General features: G+C 39.9%; 1 protein-coding gene across 7 annotated transcripts in view; it reads right to left on the bottom strand.

Annotated features, from left to right (window-relative positions):
* Pum1 (pumilio RNA-binding family member 1) overlaps positions 1–24,177 on the bottom strand; it is a 92,949-nt gene that overhangs the window by 68,168 nt on the left and 604 nt on the right. For 6 of the 7 annotated variants that reach the window (XM_013034339.1, XM_013034357.1, XM_013034372.1 and 3 more), the window contains exons 2-3: positions 3,770–3,878; positions 2,627–2,805 (exon numbers count right to left, since the gene is read on the bottom strand). The exons of the other annotated variant lie outside the window; for it this stretch is intronic. In XM_013034339.1, the coding sequence (XP_012889793.1) occupies positions 2,627–2,805; positions 3,770–3,878 (288 nt within the window). The remainder of the gene's footprint in view (positions 1–2,626; positions 2,806–3,769; positions 3,879–24,177) is intronic. 7 annotated transcript variants of the gene reach the window in all.

Below are 24,177 nucleotides of genomic sequence, written 5' to 3'. Positions count from 1 at the left end.
TCTTTTCGAAACTGTGACAGACTAGATTTGTTTTCAAAAGAAACAACTACAAAGTGATTCAGGTTTCCATAAACATAGCTTTAGCCAGGTGTCAACCTAACCAACAGGCAAAGTAAAGCAGCATTAGGTATAAAATCAACAGAATATAACCCCAAAGCCAATGAACAGTTTAATGATCTTCACCCATAATGGTCTTCATCCACAAGAGGATCGTACAGGCCAACATAGTAGCTTGATGTTACTGAGCAGTTAGGCTTCCTTTATCACTCTATAGATACAACTAAAGTCAAATACAGGATACCATTTCACTATCTGAAAGTTTCCTTCTAAGAAGAAACTAGAACATAGATTTGGAGAAATTTCATCTCAGAAGCTTAGCAAAAAGTCCAGTATCCCAGACTACAAGTGTAGCCCAGTGGTAAAATGTTTGCCAAGCACATACAAGCCCTAGGTTTGATACCCAGTACCACAGGGGACAGAAAGAGAGAATGAGGGAAGGAGAGGGTAGTGGAGAGGAGCACAGGGGAGCGAAATGGTAGGGGCAGGGGACAAGGAAGAATCCAATCGTGAGGCCTAATCTCCTCTGGACACATACTATAACAACTAAATATGAAACCCTCCTTTACAAAAATAAATGCAAGATACTAAATCCAAACATATTTAGAATCATTTAGAAAGCATGTTTAACAAAATATTAGCAATAATTCAGTTCCACCATTTTATCAACCTCATAATTCCAGTGATTCTTCTGCCTTCCAGAAACTCACAGTAATAAGGCAAATGTCTCCTAGCTAACGTCCACAAACTAGAAACTGGTCACATACATATCAGATAGTTCACAGCCAGTTCATAGAAGGTCCCACTCATCACCACACTAGCAACTCACTAATACAAATGAAGGCAGTATTTCCTCAAACAAATTGATTCTTGGAAGATGAGGAAGAAGGAGTGAGCTGGGAATCAGGTAAGAAAAGTAATTCCATTCTTTCTGTTATACAGCAGGCACATGATAATTTGCCCTGAACTCATTCCTCACATCCAAAGGGTAGCTCATGTTCTTCCCAATAAGTCTCTTGGGAAGTTTCGAACATTAAAAACCAGATTTCTACTTGATCCACAAGCCACTAAGCCATATCTAAGTCTTTGCAGGATCAAAAGACCAAGAAGCAATCAGGTCAAGCTATAGAATGGCTAGAACTCAAAGGTATATTTGAGGGGGCTGGGAAGGTGGCTCAGTGGTAGAGCGCTTGCCTTGCATGCCTGAGGCCCTGGGTTCGATTCCTCAGCACCACATAAGCAAAGAAAAAAGCCAGAAGTGGCGCTGTGGCTCAAGTGGTAGAGCGCTAGCCTTGAGCTGAAGAGCTGAAGGACAGCGCTCAGGCCCAGAGTTCAGGCCCCATGACTGGACCCAAAAAAAAAAAAAAAAGGTATATTTGACACTTCAGGAGGCTACACCAAATATAAACTACTGTTACTTGAGTAAGTTTTAAGTGAAAGTACAAAAACAGGACCAAGACTTTGACACCTAGTGTGAAATAGGTGTCAAAAAAAAAAGAGTAATAAATTTGATAGACAAATCCATAGATAAGAATATGTGTGAGAGTTTGGGGAGTGGGGGATGTGCGTGCGTGCGTGCGTGCATGCGTGTGCGTGTGTGCGTGTGTGTAGAGTTATGGACACAAAGTCTTTAGTATGATTTGAGGGAAAGAACATCTTTTTTCTTAAACGCTTTTTACCATCAGGTGGTATTGGTCCAAATGAATTTAGGGAAAAAAAAAAGAACACAAAGTGAGTTTGAACAAAAATAAGACATAAGATATTCTAAGGCTATCTGATGGCCTTCCTAATTGTGAAGTACAACATCAAAGTCGTCATGAAATGCTACATTAGGAAGCTTTCCATTGCTACCACTAGGAAGTTGATGACATAAAGAAATCCTTTTGAGAAAGATTACCAAAGATGCTTGAGGAAGGCTACTAAGATTCAGTAGGAAGCAGTAGTAGGTAAATACTGCTCTGGGTAACATTTAACATAGAGGTCAGTGACAAGGAATTAAAAACAAACAAAGAAACAAACAAACCCTATAGATAAAGAATTAATAGAATGTCTAATTACCTAACAGGCCAGGTGTGAGAAGCAAAGCTTTATTAGGAGGGCCAAAGGTGATTTTTTTTATTTTTTGTTTAAATTAAAGCCTAGCTACAAAACAAGAATGATCCCACATACCTGGTCCATTTTAAGGTTCCTTGGGTACTAGCACATTACTACTCTCAGGTCTGGAATTCCCTGTTGATACCCAGTTTGGACTTTCTTTTAATTCTATGCCTTGTTTGCTCTATTGTTTTTGTTTTAAACTAAGAATGCTGTTTTCTAGTCAACCAGTGAAATACACTGAGATTTAGATTTCAGTTTTTACTTCACAGTACTATGTCCCCCAAAAAACACTACTTCTCCACATTTAAACTTTAATTTACATGTACTGTATTTGCTGAGCTACATTTGCAATAAGTGTTTAAAAATACCCTGTAATGAGTGCTATGAGTAGCTAACGAAACTAAACAGGCATTTATTGCTTTAGGGGGAAAGAAGAGAGAGAGATAGGAACAAGTTCCTCAAGACAACTTACAAATCCTCCTTTTCTTAGACAGGAATCGCCCGGGGATGAGCTCAACACATACTCCACCATGCTAACGCCTAGTCCCCCACTCTCCGATCGTGGGGACAGTACAGAATTGACCTCACTGTTCACATGGAAACTCTGACCAGGTCTTCTCTGCACCATGATTGGCTGGGAAACTGAATGATCTACAAAAAAGATACACAAGCATGATACAGTGCAGCCAGAGGCCCAAACAAATTATGAGTGATGTCTCAAGGATAAAGCAATAAGTAGGAATCAGAAGACCTGCCATGGCCAGATGAGCCCAAATTTCCTATTGTGTCTTTCACTAAGTACTGATAGTCTACATAAAGCTAAGAAAAGGAAACACATCCTTCATTTATCAAAGGTAGAGAAATACAATAGTTTACATAATTGGTTTCTATAGCCAAGTGCATAAATTAACATTTATCCCTTTCACATAGCAGAATTTAATAGTTTTTATTTGTAGTATCACTAAAATAAAATTTTAATGCCCTTATTAAAAGCAACAACATAATTTGATCTTTTCTGATGGTTCATGATCATCTTAAGGTTTCATTCTTGAACTTTGCTATATAATACAGCACGCACATTAGCTTTTGGATTTTCTGTCTTTTTACTCTTTGTCATCTATTGCTCCCTTCTGCTGTCAAGTATGTCTGCCTCTACAAGTTCTCCTCATTTCTCTTCAGAGGAGGTCTATCACAAAGTGGCTGTGTCCAGTGACTTGATTTGGCCCCAATCACACTTAAAGATAGAGTATCCCATACATGGCATACAAGGGTAAGGGGAGAAAAGGAAACATGAACTTCAAATAGCAGGCAAGGATTTTCTAATTCCAAGTAAGCTGACAGCAGTACAGAACAAAAAGTTACAGCTAAAATTGTCATTTCAAACAAGACTAATTCTCTGTGACTAGCACTTAGAAAATACTGAAGATTTGATTTTGTATTGATTAAGTTTTAATATACTGCATCATTAAGCTCCCTCATGGCAATTATATTATAGGACAGGACATTTGCTTGACATGCTTATGTCACTGATAGGAAATCATGACTTTGCCAAGTGCTGAGGAAAGGAGCTCTAAGACAGGCATAAATCACAGTACAGATGCTAGATCTAGATTACCTGATGTTCCCCAGGCACTGTCTCGCCATTGATCACCCAGGAATATTCCTTTTGGTCCATCTTTGCTGGATTCATCTGTTTCCCAAAACTTTTTACCTGGCAAGAGCTGCTGCAAATTAAAAATAATAGATGCTTTTAAAGAATTCATAAAGGATGAAAGTACAGCAGTCAACACTTTCTTTTAGACAGGGGTACTGAAGATGCTCACAGTCCCAAAAGGTCTTTAATCAAAGTGTTCTGACTACACACCTAGTCAGAGCACTATTATTTATTTGGTAAAAGACACAAAGAGGCCTTCGGCAAAGGGAAACACAGACTATCCAATAAAGGCTCACCAGACTCACCATACGTATCTAGAATTATTCACTTAACCTAAGCCAAGATTTTTAAGGAGGGAAGGGTACTAATGATAATTAACTGCTGTGCTAAAAAGACTTACTGAAAAAGTACCTACAACTAGTAAACACTTCTTCCTTTACATGCACTACTTACTTTACCAGAGTTATTCAAACTGAAACATGAGCTGAGCTATAAATCCTAACTATGGAGTGCTAGAAGCAAAAACAGCTTCCTTTATACACAAGAGATCCTATTAACCAGACACTTCTCTACCACAACACTAACCTATTTGCAAGATTTGGGGGAAGACCGAAAAGCCATTCGCTCATTACTAGAAAAGAAATAAAAAATCCTCCACTTATTTTAACAACACTTGGTAGTGCCACTAAAGTGACTTCACAAAATCATTCCATGTTTTAGAAATGCAGGCATCTAATCAATGAGAACATTAATTTCAACCAAAGAAATGATAAATATCCTTGCAGTAAAATGCTGTATATATAGTTTTGCACTAGCTCACAGTACCAATGGCTGTGGTTACAAAGGAAACTTCTGCGAGAACTTCATCATGTATGGTCTGGTTACCAGCTTTACTCACTAAAATGTCCCATCTTATTTCTTCTGTTTTCTTTGAAACAGCTATTACTCATACAGAAAAGTAAGGCATTTGAGACTGTATTTAAACACTACATTGGAGCATAAAAAGGCACAACTGAAGAACTGAATTTCTCACAGCCATAGGATAAAAACACCAGAAAACACAAGACATTTGCTCTCCTCCTAGACAATAGAAGTTTACTTTCCAGTTTGGAACCTGTATCCCAATAGTAATGAAAGGAAAACTAAACTTTGCCTACTAAAATGTGTCCTGACTTCCCAAACCTAATTTCTAAGTTTCTCAGAATATTTTAATGAACCCACAGAAACAGCTCTAGAAAGCTATCTCATGGACTACCAGGACCAGAGCAGTTCAATACATGCTTTTCAGGCCTTAATTTATTTTTTGAATCAAACAATATAATTAGCAAAATACCTTCCCTGACATTTAGCTGCACAGATACTAAGTTCCCAAAGATGATCCATTATAAGCAGCAGTCAACTCATAGTCAGGGACTCTGGTGTCTTACAAATTGCAGGGAATTGTGGAAGTGAAATAGGAGACAGCCAGACCAGAAGCAAGCAGTGGAGTCAGGAAGCACTGGACTAGAGCATGCTACTGTGCCCTACAAGATACTATTAACCACCCTTCAGTCTCATTCTCTTCCTACTGATGAAGGAAGTAATTTTCAGGTTGTGGTGATGATTAGAAACATTATCAATGAGTATCTATAATAAATGTGTGCCACAAAGAGAGCTGTCAATAAATGGATTCAGTAACATCATACTGTGGCAAAATAATTGTTGAACCATAAAAGGAATACCGAAAGTAATATAACTCATATAATATATAACTAATAATTCTTGTTTTCAGCCAGGTGCTAGTGTCTCATGACTGTAATACTAGTTGAGATCTAAGGACCATAGTTCAAAGCCAGCCCAGGCAGAGAAAAAAATCATCTGTTATCTCCAATTAACCAGCAAAAAGCTGGAAATGAAAGCTGTGGCAAGTGGTAGAGATCTAGCCTCGAGCAAGCTCAAGGACAGCACTCAAGCCTTGAGATGAAACCCCAGGACCAGCACCAAAAGAAAAAAAGACTCTTACTACAAGCCAATCATTTATTCCACTAAACAGATGCTAGCAGCAGCCCCAAAAGTGCCAGAACCCTGTATGTTTTCCCAAAGAAGTGGTGAGAAGATCAACTATTTATTATCAGTGAAGCCAGCAGGACTGAAAGGCCAAGTTCAGAACAGATAAAGAAAAGGGTGAAAGAGAAAGGTGACAACATGCTGATTAGGGACACGCATGAGTTAGTTCCAAAGTTCTCTGCAAACTGGGAAGGTAAAGAACTGAATCAAGTTACTGGGGCAGAGACAGGAACAAACTTGGCTGACCCCTTAACTGCCTACATGCCTTACACAGGACCAAGAACTTCTCTCTACTCCAAAACACACCTATCTACACACAAGTGTGGTAAAGATCTCATTCCTTTGACTGTAAGCAGGACCCAATGACTTGTTTCTAAAGAACAACATAAAGCATGTGATGGGATGTTACAGGAGTATGCTACAGAAGTACAGGGCAACTACTTTGCTTACATTTTTCTTTTACCCTCCAACTTACTCACTTTGAAGACAGGTGTTACACTAAGCCCATTTGGCAAGGAACCGAAAGATCTCTACACACCGTTCATTAGGAATGGAGTCCCTCAGTCTAACAGTGACTTTGGAAGCAGATCCTTCCCCACTCAACTTTGAGATGAGTATAATACCAGGAGAAATGCTGACTGCAGCTTGTGAGGTCCAGGGACACCATGCCTGGCTCCTATATATAGAAATTGTTGGGCTTAAACAACTGCAATCTTCATTATTACATAGTGTGCTCTATAGAGTAAGTAGCAAGTAACTAATATAATTGTCACTATTTGCACTTCTTTAGCTTGGTTTCCAGAAATACTTAAAAAAAAAAAAATACCAGGGCTTGAACTCAGGGCCTCACGCTCTTGCTTCACTTCTTCACTCAAGGTAGGAGCTCTACCACTTAAGCCAGGCTCCAGTTCCACTTCATGTTCTATTTCTCATATCTAAAACCAAGTAGTAAAAAAGTTAGGGCTGGGAAGGTGGCTCAGTGGGAGAGTGCTAGCCTTGAGCTGAAGAACGTAACAAGAAAGGGAGGGAGGGAGAGAGAAAGAGAAAAAGAGAAAGAGAGGGGGAGGGAGGGAAGAAAGGAAAGGAAGAAAAAGAAAAAATGAAGTTTTTCTAATTGAGAAATCAGTAATTACCAGTGTCAATTTCATGTTCTCCCCTATTTGTCTAAGAATTCTTCTATACTAATAGTGACAAGTGACTGGCTTTTAAAACTGTGCAAAATTAGGGGCTGGGAAGGTGGCTCAGTGGTAGAGTGCTTGCCTTGCATGCATGAGGCCCTGGGTTCGATTCCTCAGCACCACATAAGCAGAAAAGACTGGAAGTGGTGCTGTGGCTCAAATGGTAAAGCACTAGCCTTGAGCTGAAGAGCTGAGGGACAGTGCCCAGGCCCAGAGTTCAGGCACCATGACTGGCAAAAAAATAAAATAAAAATAAAAAATAAAAATAAATAAAACTGTGCAAAATTAAACCAACCTAGATGTGCAGTACTTATTGACAATCAACAACCATTATGTATATTTAAAAATCAATTACAATAAAGCTGGGTACTGGTGGCTCATATCTGTAATCCTAAACTACTCAGGAGGCTGAGACTTGAGGATTATAATTCAGAGCCTGCCTAGGCAGGAAAAGTCCAAGAGACTCTTACCTCGATTATGTGGCAGAATCCTAGCCTTGATCTCACCAAGGGCATCAAACACCACCACCACCAAGCCAACAGCCCCAGCTTAACAGTACTTTTTTTTTTAAGACAAAAAGCCACAGATAAAGGCTGACAAGACTCACTTTAAGAAAAGAGTAGCCTTGAACTGAAGAGCTGAGGGACAGCTCCCAGGCCCAGAGTTCAAGACCCACGACTGACCAAAAAAAAAAAAAAAAAGGAAAAAAAAAATTAGGCCGGGGGTGGGAAGGGGGCTCAGTAGCGCACTTGCCTTGCATGCCTGAGGCCCTGGGTTCGATTCCTCAGCACCACATAAGCAAAAAGAAAAAAAGCCAGAAGTGGCGCTGTAGCTCAAGTGGTAGAGCACTAGCCTTGAGCTGAAGAGCTGAGGGACAGCACCCAGACCCAAAAAAAAAAAAAAGAAAAGAAAAGAAAAAAAGAAAAGATTAGGCAATTAAAAGGATTAAAAGATTTGACCACTGTGGCTCATGCCTGTAATCCTAGCTACTCAGGAGGCTGAGATCTGAGGATCGAGGTTCAAAGCCAGCCAGGGCAGGAGAGACCATGAGACTCCTATCTCCAATAAACCACCAGAAAACCGGAAGTGGTGCTGTGGCTCAAGTGATAGAGCGCTAGCCTTGAGCTCAAGAGCGCAGGGACAGCACTCAAGCCCAGAGTTCAAGCCCCACGACCGACCAAAAAAAAAAAAAAAAAGACTTGACCATTCTAAAGGAAGTTAACAAGTGGGAACTGATCCAATCAAAGCAAAGGAGATGGATAGTCCATAAATAAGGCCATAAAAGCAAGCAGTGACTAACTTAGCCTTATCATACTGACACTAAGTTATCCTCAGGCTCTAATACTTCTAACACTAACCAACTTCTTAGAAGAACTGACTTCCTCTGATGGTCAAGCATGTTGACACCATTGAACACAATCCTGCCCACCTGAGATATTATTTCAGCCTCATAATCACATCACTTCTGAATTAGTATTAAATGTCTGTTGCAAGACCTACAAAGTGAGAAGAAAAGCTTGGGAGTCCTACCATCCCTGGAAATAAAAGAGACCTTATCTTTCCTTGTAATGTCCCATTAAATGATGCTCCAACAGAACATCACAAGTACCACGCCTATGTCTTTGCAGAAACTGCAAAGTAGGGGACTATTAAAGACTAAACTTGCCTGACCATACCAATACCAATATTTGCATAGGAAAGTATCAATGCAGTTTTCTGATGGTTTTGACACCAAATGGGTGTCAAAACTGCTCTACTCAAAAGACTTTAGTTAAGTGCTTACACATGCAACACAGGCTGCCAGAACTCTCAAGAGCAAAAACTTGGTTTGTTAAGCAGTAATACACACAGAGATGCTACAATCACAAGCATGATCAGGGTTGATAGTATTGTTACCTGATGACTCAAATTTCCATCCAAGTTTAGTGTCACTGGAATGTAATCAATAATCAAATGACTGGCATGATAGAGCCAACAAAAAAAATTTTTTAATCACTTGTATATTCTCATCATACTATTCAGTACATTAAGAGGAACTAACATTGATTCAGAGAATCTTCCAGAGCTGACTAAAGAGACCAAGTATGACAACTACTGATAACCACAGAATCTGGTCTCCCAGCATAACTTCAGTGGAATTTACAGAAGTCACTTCTCAAAACCTTAACACCCTCAGGATTTATGAATCAAGTGACATAGTATACAAAGAACTGTCATAAACTAGGCATGTCTGTAATCCGAGCTGAGGATTAGTTCAGGAAGCTGAGATCTGAGGATCACAGTTCAAATACAGCCTGGACAGGAAAGACCCTGAGACTCTCATCTCCAATAAACCACCAGAAAACCGGAAGTGGCGGTGTGGCTCAAAGTAGTAGAGTGTTAGCCTTGAGCAAAAGAGCTCAGGGACAGAGCCCAGGCCCTGAGTTCAAGCCCCATGACTAACCCCTTCCCCCCCCCAAAAAAAAACTTTCAAAATGCCCTAAACTGATTTAAGTTATTACTAAAGTCTATCAAAGTTCTATCCTATTAAAATAAAATAAATAAATCTAAGGCTTCAAAAAAGTCTTCATGGGTTGGGAAGTAGGCTCAGTGATAGAGTGCTTGCCTTGCATGCATGAGGCCCTGGATTCGATTCCTCAGCACCACATAAGCAGAAAATAGCTGGAAGTGGCATTGTGGCTCAAATGGTAGGGCACTAGCCTTGAGCTGAAGAGCTGAGGGACAGTACCCAGACCCAGAGTTCAGCCCCCACAAGCACCAAAAAAAAAAAAATCTTCATTTACTGTTAACATAATTTCAGAAGGACCTTAAATGAAAGGTGAAAGAGGGAGGAGAGGGAAGAAAAGGAGAGAAAGAGGAAGATGGGGCTGGGAAGGTGGCTCAGTGGTAGAGTGCTAGCCTTGAGCTGAAGAGCTGAGGGACAGCGCCCAGGCCCAGAGTTCAGGCCCCAGGACTGACCAAAAAGAAAAAATTGCACAGTGTCATTATGGCTAGTTATTACACCACAGTTAACTGCTTGTTGAATATTTAATTTGTGTTCAAATTTTTTTGTTTTTTGTCCGTCATGGGGCCTGAACTCTGGGCCTGGGCCTGTCCCTCAGCTCTTCAGCTCAAGGCTAGTGTTCTACCACTTGAGCCACAGCGCCACTCCCGGCTATTTTCTGCTTATGTGGTGCTGAGGAATCAAACCCAGAACCTCATGCATGCAAGGCAAGCACTCTACCTCTGAGCCACCTTCCTAGTCCCAACAGTGTGCAATTTTTATAAAGTAAAATTAAAATGTAAAATACAAAATTATACATGTAAAGACTGCTTCTCTTCATGGAGGATCAAGACTGAAAAGGAGAAGAAAAAGAAAAATAGGTGCTGTGTTGGTAAGAGGGATTAGGAAGTACTTGTTACAAAACTATTGTAACAGCCCAGTGCTCACATCTGTAATCTTAGCTACTCAGAAGGCTGAAATCAGGAGGATCCCAATTCAAAGTCATCTTGGGTAGAAATATCCAAGAATGTCTACCTCCAACTAACTACCGAAAACCCAACTAGAGGCAAGGTTCAACTTAAAGGATGCGGGGGCTGGGTAGGTAGATCAGTGGTAGCCTTGCAAGCATGAGGCCCTTCCTCAGCACCACACAAGCAGAAAAGGCCAGAAGTGGCGCTGTGGCTCAAGTGGTAGAGCGCTCGCCTTGACCTGAAGAGCTGAGGGACAGCGCCCAGGCCCAGAGTTCAGGCCCCACGACCGACCAAAAAATAAATAAAAAATTAAAGGGTGCCAGCCATAAGCAAGCAAAGACTTTGAGTTTAAGCTACAGTACTGACAAAAACAACCCCCCCCCAAAAAAAATACACACACACACACACACACACACACACACACACACACACATGTACATAGAGAAAGAGCTATGGTTTAAAACTGGCTTTCTAATAAATAAAAATTGAGATCTGGTGGCTTGGAATACACTGTAAATAAATAAGGCATTTTCTCTTAAACATACATATTTCACTTCAACATAACTTCAAAATGACAAAGGTTACTATTAGAAATTAAAGAGAGCTCACACTATATGGTTTTAAATGTGTTGTTGTTTTTTTCCTCTCTGGTGGTATTGTAGTTTGAACCCAAGGTCTCATGCTTGCTAGGCAGGTACTTTACCATGTAGCCATGCCTCCAGACTTTCTGTAATTTTTAAATTGTTACTATGAGAGTAATGTACAGAAGAGCTTACAATTACATAAGTAAGGTAATGAGTACATTTCTTTTTGGACAGTATCAGCCCTTCCCTCACTCTCTCCCAGTTTTCCCCTTACATCTCCATCAAGTTATATAGTTAATTTGCAACAGTGTCTAACAAATACCATTGCTGCATTTGTCCACCTTTGTCCCTCCATTTCTGCACCTCCCAAATACAGATAAATGAACAAACAAGACAAAAAGAAGACAAGAAAAAAACAAATGTTTCCATTTCAATTTTCTTTTTTTTTTGGGGGGGGGGTCCGGTTGTGGGGCCTGAACTCTGGGCCTGGACACTGTCCCTCAGCTCTTCAGCTCAAGGCTAGCGCCCCTTGAGCCACAGCGCCACTTCCGGCTTTTTTTTCCTGCTTATGTGGTGCTGAGGAATCGAACCCAGGACCTCAGGCATGCAAGGCAAGCGCTCTACCACTAAGCCACCTTCCCAGCCCCATTTCAATTTTCTGATCTATGCTTTCTAAAAAGCTAGGAGTATAGACATGAGCTATGTTTGCCTCCAATTCCTTCTAAGTTAAAAACTAAGCATATAGGGCTGGGTATGTGGCTTAGTGGTAGAGTGCTACCATGCACAAAGCCCTGGGTTCCATTCCTCAGGACCACATAAACAGAAAAGACTACAAGGACACGGTGGCTCAAGTGGTAGAGTGCTAACTTTGAGCAAAAGAAGCCCAGAGACAGTGAGTGCCCAAGCCCTAAATTCAAGCCCCAGGACTGGATAGACAGACAGACACAGACAGACAGATTGACTGACTGGCAGACTGACAGACAGACTGACCGAGATAGATAAGCATATAAAGCAAAGACATGTTATCTCCTTTTTCAATTAAGATATGTGATATAGTTAATTTTTACTGTTTATATTTACTCATTAAGGAAATCAGCATGGGCTGGGAAGGTAGCTCAGCGGTAGAGTGCATGCCTTGCAAGCATGAGGCCCTGGGTTCGATTTCTCAGCACCACATAAACAGAAAAAGCTGGAAATGGCGCTGTGGCTCCAGTGGTAGAGTGCTAGCCTTGAGCTGAAGAGCTGAGGGACAGTGCCCAGACCCAGAGTTCAGGCCCCACGACCGGCAAAAAAATAAATAAATAAATAAAAAAAGGAAATCAGCTGCATTCTCTTTAATCCAATTAGTATGAAAAAGATTTTGGTTGAGAGAGAGAGAGAGAGAGAGAGAGAGTGTGTGTGTGTGTGTGTGTGTGTAAAAGACAAATAGGCATGTCTTACAGTAATACAGATTAAACTCAGGTCTTGATGTATGCTAGGTAAACTTTCTACTAAAGCCACTCCCCAGCCAAGCTTTCTAGTCTTGTATGTAGCCCAGGCTTGCCTTGAACTCTCTCAATCCTTCCTGAGAGCTCAAATTACAGACACACAGGCTACCTTTGCCAGGCAAAACATTGTCTTTAACATTTTATTTATGTTGCTTCATTGAATTCAAATCACAAACAGAAAAAAAAACAACTATGTAAGAATCAGTATTTGGTAGAACTTTTTTTTTCTGGTAGAACTTTTATTCACAAACATTAACTGTACAAGGGGGATTTCATTTTGATATTGTGACAAGTCCCCCCATTACTCTTCCATTACACTATTCTGCTTTCATAAATGTCAACAATCTTTTTCAACCATATTCATCTTTTTTCTTTTGTTATTAAGTAGTTGTACAAAAAGGCTACAATCCGTAAGTCGGGTTACCTTGATCAGCACCACTGTTGTCTATTCCCTCCCCCACCCCCACCTCATCCCTACCCTCATATTTTTTTTTTCCATGAGTGTACACATGCACACTGACTGGTCCTGGGGCTTAAACTCAGGGTCTGGGCACAGTCCCTTGAGCCACATTTCCTCTTTGAGATTTTTGCTGATTAAGTGGAGACAAGGGTCTCATGGAATTTCCTGCACCACCAGCTGACTTCAAAGCTCAATCTTCAGATCTTGACCTCCTAAGTAGCTAGGATTACAGGTATGAGCCACCTGAACTGGCTCATACTCATCTTCTTTCACCTTTGTTGGCCTAACCTCATCTTGCCAGCACCCACCCCATAACAAGAGACTTTTTGCCCTCTTCCCCCAGCACCCCATTGAAAACAGCTTTCACTGAGGTACTTTATGCTGTTTTCATATATAGTTGTAGTGTTTCTCAAAATTATTCACCCTCTTTTTCCCTTTAATATTCTGTGAGCTACCATTACAATCTAGAATCTGATAATTACTACTTAAAATTTTATTGAGGCAAATGGTTGCTAATTTCAATAGTAATCGTCTTAAGGAAACCTCTCTTTTGGGTGGAAACTAATATACTCCTTGTTTTCTCTAATTATGTAGACTTTGAAAATAAGTTTCTCTTAAATGTTCATAGGGCCCTCTACCAGTACATTCTATTGAGCACTGTTAACAGATGGAGTTGTTTTGGTTTGCTTTGCTTTCTTTGTGCCATACCTAGGGCTTTAACTTAGGACCTGTGCTCCAGACTCATACTCTACCACATTGAGCCATACTGCCATTTCTAACTTTTTGGTAGTTAATTGGAAATATGAGTCTCATGAACTTCCCTGTGGACTGACGAGCTTCAAACCATGATCTTCAGCTCTCAGCCTCCTAGGTAGCTAGGATTACAGGCCTGAGCCACCAGCACCTGGGTAATAGCTGTTTCTAATGTCTCCAAATGATACTTTTACTATAATGGATGAGATCACACAAATCACTTAGGTCTGGCAAGGTTGTGTTAACTTCGTCTCTATCTTAAAAACAACAGTAAAATCAACTACTGCAAACCAGCACTGCTTTGCCTACTATTTCTGAAGAATAAAAGCTTTGCCAAGTGTGATGTACACATTTGTAATCCCAGCACTCCAAAGCTGAGGCAGGAAGGTCACTAGTAGGAGGCAAACCAGCCTAGACAAAGTAGCAAATTCTGATTTCAAAAGGAAAAGAAAACATTAGCTTTGAGCACTGGTAGCTCACACCAGTAACTCTAGCTACTCAGAAGCTGAGATCTCAGAATTGCAGTTCAAAGTCAGACCCAGGCAGGAAAGTCTGTGAGACTCTAATCTCTAATTAAGCACTAAAAAAAAACAAAAAACAAAAAAAAAAAAACCCTGCAAGTGAGCCTGGCACTGGTGGCTCACACCTGTAATCCTAGCTACTCAGGAGGCTAAGATTTCAGGATTGCGGTTCAAAGCCAGCCCAAACAAGAAAGTCCATGAGATTCTTATCTCCAGTTAAACACCAGAAAAACTGGAAGTGGCACGCTGGCTCAAGTGGTAGAGTGCTAGCCTTGAGCTATAGAGCTCAGGGACAGTTCCCAGGCCCAGTCAAGCCCTAGGACTGACCAAAAAATAAAAGAAGAAGTTGTTTTAGCATCTCAAAGACTTACTGAAGTCCACGTACTAATTTGCAGACCTAAATAAGCCACCACTAGAAGAAACCAGAGTAAAAGACTTTGTCCCAAACTAATTTAAAAGATATAACAGGATAACCAGTAATCAAAATAACTGAATTTCAAAGTATTTCAAAATAAAGACCACCTAATAATGTAATAGAATTTAAAGCTGTAGTCTAGTCCAGTCAAGAAAGGAGCAGGAACAAAACAATATAAGGCCCTACTGCACCAAGGAAAGTAGAAATGAAGGCAAGTCAAGGAGAGGCTTCGACTAGTGCCAGCTACCGGTGAAGCTGCATGGAGTACTAGAGGTAGACACCAACCCAGTGCCAGCAACAGGGTGTATTACCATAAAAATCATTTCTAAAAGACTAACCTGACAGTCTTCCAGGAAGCTCAGCGAGGGGAAAACATGTATTCTGAAGTCTCCACAAAAAGACCACTGCAAAGACTGGAGGCCTGGCTCAAGTACTGCAGTGCTTGTCTAGCAAATAAAGAACAAAAGCACTGTGCAGTGACCCTAGTATGAAATGGTAAGAAAAGGGACCTACGGAAATGGAGAAATTTCTGCTAAAATGTGTCTCATCTTTCACAGCAGCCTTTTTAGAAGCCTATATAATTTTAAATTAAGAGTCACAACCTGAATCCTTCACTCCTGCATGGGAACCAAAAAATGCCCTTTCTATTTTTTTTTCCAATTTCTCCCTATTTGTATCTTGTTATACTAAATAAATTCTTGTTACTAACTCCCCTCCCCCCCCAAAAAAAAAAAACGTAACCTGGGGTGGGGCTGGGATGGGGGAGGTCACAATCCATGATGCTCAACACAGTCACCAGGTGTGCATAAGCCAGTCTAGGCTGCCACTAAAGTTCTTCTGATTAAGAATCTATTCTGAGCCAGGCATTGGTGGCTCACACCTGTGATCCTAGCTACTCAGGAGGCTGAAATCTGAAGACTGTGGTTTGAAGCCAGCCTGGGCAGGAAAGTCCTTAAGATTCTTATCTCCAATAAACCATCCAAAAACTGAAGTGGCACTGTAGTTCAAGCGGTAGAGCGCTCACCTTGAGCTGAAGAGCTGAGGGACAGCGCCCAGGCCCACAGTTCAAGCCCCATGACCGATAAAATAAAATATTCTTTATTGTTATTATAAAGGGAGTATACAGAGGGGTCACATTACATAAGTCAGTAAAGAGTACATTTTTCAAAAACAAAAAAGAACTTCTTAGGGAAATAATACAAACATAAACAAGATTTGTGTGGTGGCACAGCCTCAGACTTTCAGGAGCTCTTGTCTCATCGTTGCAATAGCTAGGGGAGGGAGAGTCTGGGAGGAGACCGGTCCTCCATCTGCTCCATCTGAGTTTTCCAGCTGAGGAGCTACAGCCTTCCTGAGGTCACACAGCCAGGAAAAGCAGAGCCAGCAGGCGTGGCTATAATCCCAGTACTCAGGAGGCTGACATAGGATTGAGTTTGAGGTCAGCCATAATGAGACAAAAATCAGCAGCAGTAGCAACAGTAGCAGCATCCCAGCCAGGCACCGGTGGCTCACGCCTGTAATCCTAGCTACTCAGGAGGCTGAGGCTGAGATCTGAGGATCAAAATTCAAAGCCAGCCAGGCAGGAAAGTCTGTTCATCTCCAATGAACCACCAGAAAACAAGACGTGGTGCTGTGGCTCAAGCAGTAGAGCACTTGCCTTGAACTGAAGAGTTGAGGGACAGCATCCAGGCCACAGTTCAAGACCCATAACCAACCAAAAAAAGAAAGAAAAAAGAAAAGAAGAATCTATTCTGAGCCAGATAATGATGGTTCACACCTGTAATACTAGTTCCTCCGGAGGCTGAGACCTGAGGACTACAAGGTTGGAGGTTTGTAGCCAGCCCAGGCAGGAATGTCCATGACTCTTACTGGCTAGAAATGAGGTGGATCAAGTAGCAAAGCACTAGCCTTGGGCAAAAAACCTCAGGGACACTACCCAGGCCCTGAGTTCAAGCTCCAGGACACACACACACACACACACACACACACACGATTCTATAGTGTAGCATTAAAGGAACAAACCATGAGTAAAAGTTGGATCCAAGTAATTCTAAGTATTATGTCCACACACACACACACACACACACACACACACACACACGATTCTAGTGTAGCATTAAAGGAACAAACCATGAGTAAAAGTTGGATCCAAGTAATTCTAAGTATTATGTCCAGAGGGAAATAAGGTGCCTTGAGTACTCAAAAGAAAAAATAAAATCAAAGAGAAACAAGAATTTGGTAACTCTCAACTTTTAAGACAACCAAATTAAAATTGCCAAGTCAGCTCTTCAGCTGCATACTATTAATCTCCAAAGTTCATAGAAGTTTTCTGTATTCTTTATGCGCTGAAAAATACAACTATTGCCAATAACTCCATCCTTAAAACTAGGTATGGGTTTCCTGATTGGCTCAAGTGGCAACAGCACTAGCCTGGCAGAAGCCAGGCCCAGAGTAACCAGTTACCACCCCACTCCCAAAAAAGATACAAAAGACACTGTTAGTTCATAAAGCAAGCCCTTGAAAGAAATCCAGACATACTGGCAGTTCCTTGAACTTCAAGTCCTACACAGATCCTTTCTCCATGACACAACTCCTCCTGAGCCACATTTCAAGTTACTGGAATAAGACCAAATGAACTTTTCAGTCTTTGTAAAATTTGAAAGACAAGTATATTCAGAAAAGAAACCAAAGAGGTAAGTCCACTTTTCTGTATAATATAGTCACAAACATGTTAGGGAAACAGCACTACATTATCTATTATTTTTAAGTTAAAGAAGTGATGTGTCAATAAGGTCATATGTATATAACTTTATATATATATATATATATATATATATACACACACACACACATACATATATATGCATATATCTATCATGAACTATATGGTCTGATCTACAGCATAAACTATACATGTTAAAATAGCCCTATACTTAAATAACTGCCTAATAGTACTCCAGAGCCCTGTGTGCTAAAAACATATCTAAGGTCACTTGGGAAACCTGCAAAGTTTAGGAATAAAACCATGAAAATATCTAGACTGCTTTAGAACCAACATCTTTCGGATCTCCATAGCAGCAAAAAAACAACCCAGTGGCAGAAGAAGAAATTCTCAAAACAGAACCAAACACTCAATATATTCACACACCCAGTCAGCCTAGGGATATTCTTAATTATTAAACTGACAAGACAAAGATCTCAGTAAGAGATTGGAGGAGTGCTTTTTTTTTTCATTCCAGGAATGAAGTAACACTGCTAAGTACCAACAAAGAAAATAAACTACTTTATATAGCATGCTATGAGAACTACAGCATACATTAATTAACCAAAACACAAAGAATTTTGGCTTTGGTATTCAGATTTGTTATCAGCACAATTAGAATAAACAAGCAGGAATTACACATAACAGTTTAATACAAGTTTGTGCAAGCAATGCAAGTATTCCAGTTTTTTAAAGACCATTATATGTATATATATTAATGTTTCCATTCCTTGGATGGCCCAGAGAAAATCTCCTATTGATCTGATTTCAATTATATTAAAAACCAAAAACAGTTTTAACAAATGTCTTCATATCAGATTCAACTTAGATTATCAGCATTGTTGATTTACTACTCATTATACAATTCTGTTTGCAAAAGTAATTTGAATATTTTGGAAAATGTCCATATTTTCAGCCCTTAGGGTACAAAAGTCGCCCAAGTGGAAACTACAACCAACATTTACTGAATTATACAAGTTTCTTGGAGAATGGGGTTGGGCTACAAAATAATACCAATCACATGCTACTTCAATTCTCTCCAAAGCTTCTAGCTGGTAAAAGCAAGAATGCCTTACAGTAGAACTGATACTTAAAATTGGATTTAATTTAAATGACGAGTACTCTTAACATGAAGAACAAATATTAACAAAATTCAGAATATGAAGTGACAGATCTAGATTATCAAGCAGTAGGTCTGTGGACACATTAGCCTTTAATTCTACTAGTCTTAGCTCTAAAGCCAGGCACACTGGTGGCTCATGCCTATAATGCAACTTAACTCAGGAGGCTGAGATCTGGAGGTTTGTGACTCAAAAACATACCTGGCGGAAAAGCCCAGGAAACTTCATCTCCAAAATAACTAGCAAAAAGAAGGGCTAGCCCAAGAGCCTAGCCCTAGACCTAGCCAGCTGAGCAAGTTAGCCAAGTAAGCTCAAGGCAGAGTTCAAACACCAGTACTGCCAAAAAGAGGCAGGTCATAACAACATTACTGACCACTATGAAAACTGCAAGGCAAATTAATTGACACAGTACCAAAAAAAAATTGCATATGTTCAATATACTGCAGCAACTATTATTTCAGACCTTAACAGAATTTAAAGTCAGCTGGGTGCCAGTGGTTCATGCCTGAAATCCTAGCTACTCAGGAGGCTGAGATCTGAGGATACCGGTTCAAAGCCAGCAAAGGCAGGAAAGTCCTATCAACAATTAACTATCAGAAAACTGGAAGTGGAGTTGTGGCCCAAGTGGTAGCTTAAGCCTTGAGCACAAAATCTCAGGGACAGTGCCCAGGCCCTAAGTTCAAGCACTATGACCAACCAAAACAAAAAGCAATCAAAAGAAAAAAACCACCTACTAGTCCAATCTCAATCTCAAAACTATTGAGACCTCAGAACTTTCCCCAAACAATACTTATGGAAAGGTCATTTCACATCCAATACACAGTTATTAAGTAAGCCGTTTACAAAGATCTTGCTCCTTTCAGCCACTTGGCCTACTTTATGTTTTCTCCAAAATAAGCATTGCACCTGAAGAACAAGATGGCAAAAATGTCACAAAACCAAACAAGGGTTAGTAAAACTAGGGAGATTAAAAACAAACAAAATTCCTATCTATACCCAAAAGCCACCGATTTTGTAATAATAAACCTCAAGGTTTTATTAAATTTTCTTCCTCACTGCAAGAAAAGCTATAAGATCAGTCTGGCAGACAAGATATCTCCTTTCTAAGATATCCATTTTGAAGAAAATTGAGCTACTTTTATGGGAACCTACTTACAAGGAATTTTCAGTGTGGTAGCTCTTTCAGGGCTGTGATTTTCTAAGTATTTGTAGCTGATCAAAAGCCTCTAATTCTGAGACATTCTGCCATAATGAAAAGATGTGGAAAAAATTTATCAGATAAGGCTTACAAATTAGGTTCCCATTTGGGCCTGACTCCATAATTACCAGCCTATGATCCCTGAGGAAAACTTCAGTATCTCAGCAGCAGCTGGAGGCTAGTGTATTTAGTCACTTTAAATGAACACAATGAGAAGTTCCAGAATCTTTTTTTAATCACACATGGGGAAGTCATTTTTTCTAAAGGGGCATTATTTAGAGGTTTTCTGGCTACCCTGAAAAAAAATCAGAACTATTCCTTTTTTCCATCTTTAAAGACAGAAATAAAAGCAGCCTCTAAGAATCTCAGACCTGGATAATGAATTCTCCAAGTTTATTATCTTTGACTTACATATGGAAAGAAGACCAAAAATAATGAACAAGCAATAACTTCAAGACTCTGGTCCATTTCTAAGGCTCTCTCCCATCAAGTTTTGGAGTTAAAAGCTTCTCCAAATCACTATCAAATTCCTTCCTCTACAACCATTTTGCTATGTCACACTTAGGGTAGAATTCCTACGCAATGTCTAATAAGGACCTTAAATAAATCTCACCATATTCTACTTCAAGTGAATAAAGCAACATTGTTCACCATTCTATGTATTGGAACACTATCCAAATTTGCTATAACCATACTTACAAATCAAGGATATATGGTTTGTTTTTTACTAAAAGATGAACAGTCATAGAACTAAATTTATACCATTTATACCATTATATCATTTATACCAGAAATGGGATGTTTCACCCTAAAAACATAAAATATGAAGACATAGAGGGAAAAAGGCCTATCATTTTTAAAAGTCAGAAAATCAATTTTTAGAATAAAAGACCTTTCTGAAAAAGGCTCTCAAAATACTTTTCAATTAGAACTCCTCGTGTAAAAACCTATGCTTTTGAGGAAATGGACAACAATAACACTGCTTTTTACAGGTAATTTTTACAAGTAAAAAAAGGCTAGGTACCAGTGACACATGTCTGTAATCCTAGCTAATTAAGGGGCTGAGGTCTAAGGATCCAAGAGAGTCCATGAGATGCCTATCTCCAATTAACCACCAGAAGTGGAGCTGTGGCTCAAGTGCTATGACACAAACCTTGAACCTAAAGGACAGTGTCCAGGCCCTAAGATTAAGCCTCAATATTGCCACACACACATGAATGCACAGACTTACAGTTAGAAAAAAATAATTCCTGCAAGATCATTCACCAAACCAATATAAAGATGGCCCAGAAACCCCTCATCTTGCTCTGTACTAAGCCTTTTGCTAAACTACAAAGATAACTCTTAAATATGGAGTACACAGATTGATCTTTCCATGGAAAATAAAAAACTGCACAAGTATAAGACTTTAAAATATTAGACTACTGAAGTTAAATGAAGAGCCAACAAGGACTGTGGACAAAATCATTTAAAACATTTTATGTCAATTTTTAAACAAGGAGGTAGGTAAAAATTACTTGCACTGTGAGTCCTTTAGCTATCAACAACAGTACTTCATCCAACCAACAAGGTTTTGAGCATAATAGTTTAGGTAGCCAGTTCTTAACAAGATTTCTACTAAGAAATGTTGTCAGGTACTAATCCTAACTACTCAGGAAGCTGAGATCTGAGGATCACAATCCAAAAGGCAGCCTGGGATAGACCCATCCCCAACTAGCCATCAAAACATCAGCAGTGGCAGGAATGGGAGGGAAACTCTGGGGAAGAGCGAGGGAAAGACTGACATTGTCCAAAAGGAAATGTATTCTTTTTTTTTTTTTTTGGGTCCGGTCCTGGGTCCTGAACTCTGGGCCTGGGCGCTGTCCCTCAGCTCTTCAGCTCAAGGCTAGCACTCTACCACTTGAGCCACAGTGCCACTTCCGACTTTTTTCTTATGTGGTGCTGACGAATCGAACCCAGGGCCTCAAGCATGCAAAGCAAGTGCTCTACCACTGAGCCACCTTCCCAGCCCCAAAAGGAAATGTATTCTACCTGACTTATTTAACTGTAACCCCTCTCTGCACATCACCTATATAATAACAATAAAAAAACATTTTTTTAAGCCCAAATGGCAGAGCATCTCAGCCTTGAGCAGAGAAAAACTAAGCACGGGCATGAGGCCCTGAGTTCAAACCCCAGTTCTAGGGGAAAAAAAAAAATAAAGAAAGAAAGAGTATTAATTTTTCAAATGATCACCAAGAGACTAGTAGAAGGCATAAAAAAAAAGTTAAGAGCTAAACAGCACAAACATTAATTACTAGGTATCAGGGGATGGAGACATGGCCCAGTTGGTAGAGTGTCAAGCAAAAGTGTCAGATACCGAATTTGAGTCCCAGTTTCATATCAATAAAATAGAAAAATTACTAGATATCAATTACTTTCAAAGAAACCATTTCTCTTTAAATTCTAAAGGCTCGTTCATTGTACATGTTGCTTGTCCTAGTAAGGCTCCACATACATCTACACACACACACACAATCAATCAATCAATCAATCAAATAACCACAATAAAAATGGCCAGGCACCAGTGGCTCACACCTATAATTCTTACTACTCAAGAGGCTGAGATTTGAGGATCTTGGTTCTTAGAAGCCAGCCTGAGTAGAAAAGTCGGTGAGACTTTTTATGGCCAATAAACTACTCAGAAAAAGCTCTAAGTGGCACTGTGGCTCAAATGGTAGAGCACTAGCCTTGAGCACAAAGAGGCTCAGGGACAGTGCCCAGACCCTGAACTCAAAGCCCCGGGACCCGAAAAAAAAGTCCATACAATTTCCATTACCCAAAGGGTTTATATTAGTAAATAATAATGTAAACAATCCCTTTATATACAATTCATCCTAAATATGTTTTCTTACAAGTTAAAGTTAATGATTCAATTAGAAGTTAACACACTGGTGTTTTAAAACTCTATTTCACAGGGCTGGTGGCTCATCACGCCTATAATCCTAGCTACTCAGGAGGCTGCGATCTGAAGATCACAGTTCAAATTCAGCCCGTGCAGGAAAGTCAGTGCGACTCTGATATTCAATTAACCACCAAAAAAACAGAAGTGGAGCTATGGCTCAATTGGTAGACCACTAGCCTTGAGCAAAAGAAGTGTCAGCGCCAAGCCCTGAGTTTACGCCCTACAACTGACATAAAAAGAAGAATCACTGAAATGGGAGACCATAAATGCAGGTGCTCCTTCTATACTTAATGGTAAACCAATATGCTTATTTTCTTTTCGAACTTCGCTCCAGAAATGAAAAGTCTTGTACCCAATAGCCATGCATAGTTTATTGCTACACATACTGCTTCAATGTTACTAGGCAGACACAGTCAACAGTAGGTAACTACCAATCATCTCTTAAAATACATGAACACTCACTGTGGCTCAAGTGACAGAACACTAACCTTGAGCAAAAGCTCAGGGACATGCCAAGGACCTGAGTTCAAGTCCCAGGACTGGCAAAAAAAAAAGCATGATCATGGATGTTAGGACACTGGACCCTGTGACAATTGTGACCATTCAGACAAGTTTAAGGCAAAAATCTTGTAACGAAACAATAATCTTAATATCAAACATCACAAGAGTTTAATCCCTAAGCACAAATAAACTTCGAATAACCTTAGAACCTACCTAGCACCTAGTTCTGGATTAAATATTGGCTAAATTGAAGAATAAACATATCTAAAGGATGGCACACATGAGAAATATACAGCAATTGTCCCTTCTTCAGAACATTAAACTAGATATAGCTTTTAAATACTAGATATAAAACAAATGTAACAAAACCTAAGGTTATTGCCTAGTATGAGAGACACAAGTAAATGTGTCATTTGTGAACCTGTGGAATCTTAATTCATTCAAACTGTATATTCTGATTGTCATCAATAATGCTTACTGACAATAACTAGGATCACCACCAGAGGTCACCTACAGTTTAAATAAAAGGAGTAAACTCCTTCAACTATGGTGAAGTCCACCTATCAGTATAGGAATTATAATAAATTTGGTTTTTGCCAAGTTTAAATTAGAAACAAAGCCAAATTCTCACTTCCAAATTCTTTGTAAAGATGAGTAGTTTAGATCTTTATCTTCTGTAATTATGTGACCAGAAACCTAACACCCCTCCCACTTCAAAAGGTCTAAAAAACATCTTTATAACGGAACTACTCTAAAAATGATAACGGACATATTTGATTGGCAGCTCATTTAAGACTCCCTTTTCCGGGCTGGGAAGGTAGCTCAGTGGTAGAGCGCTTGCCTTGCATGCTCAAGGCCCTGAGTTTGATTCCTCAGCACCACATAAGCAAAAAGAAAAAAGCCGGAAGTGGCGCTGTGGCTCAAGTGGTAGAGCACTAGCCTTGAGC

Source organism: Dipodomys ordii, unplaced genomic scaffold (genome assembly GCF_000151885.1).
Source record: "Dipodomys ordii isolate 6190 unplaced genomic scaffold, Dord_2.0 Scaffold6, whole genome shotgun sequence".
In the NCBI taxonomy this organism is placed as follows: Eukaryota; Metazoa; Chordata; class Mammalia; order Rodentia; family Heteromyidae; genus Dipodomys; species Dipodomys ordii.
Note: the sequence above shows the minus strand (reverse complement) of the source record. Positions and strands in the feature narration are given on the sequence as shown.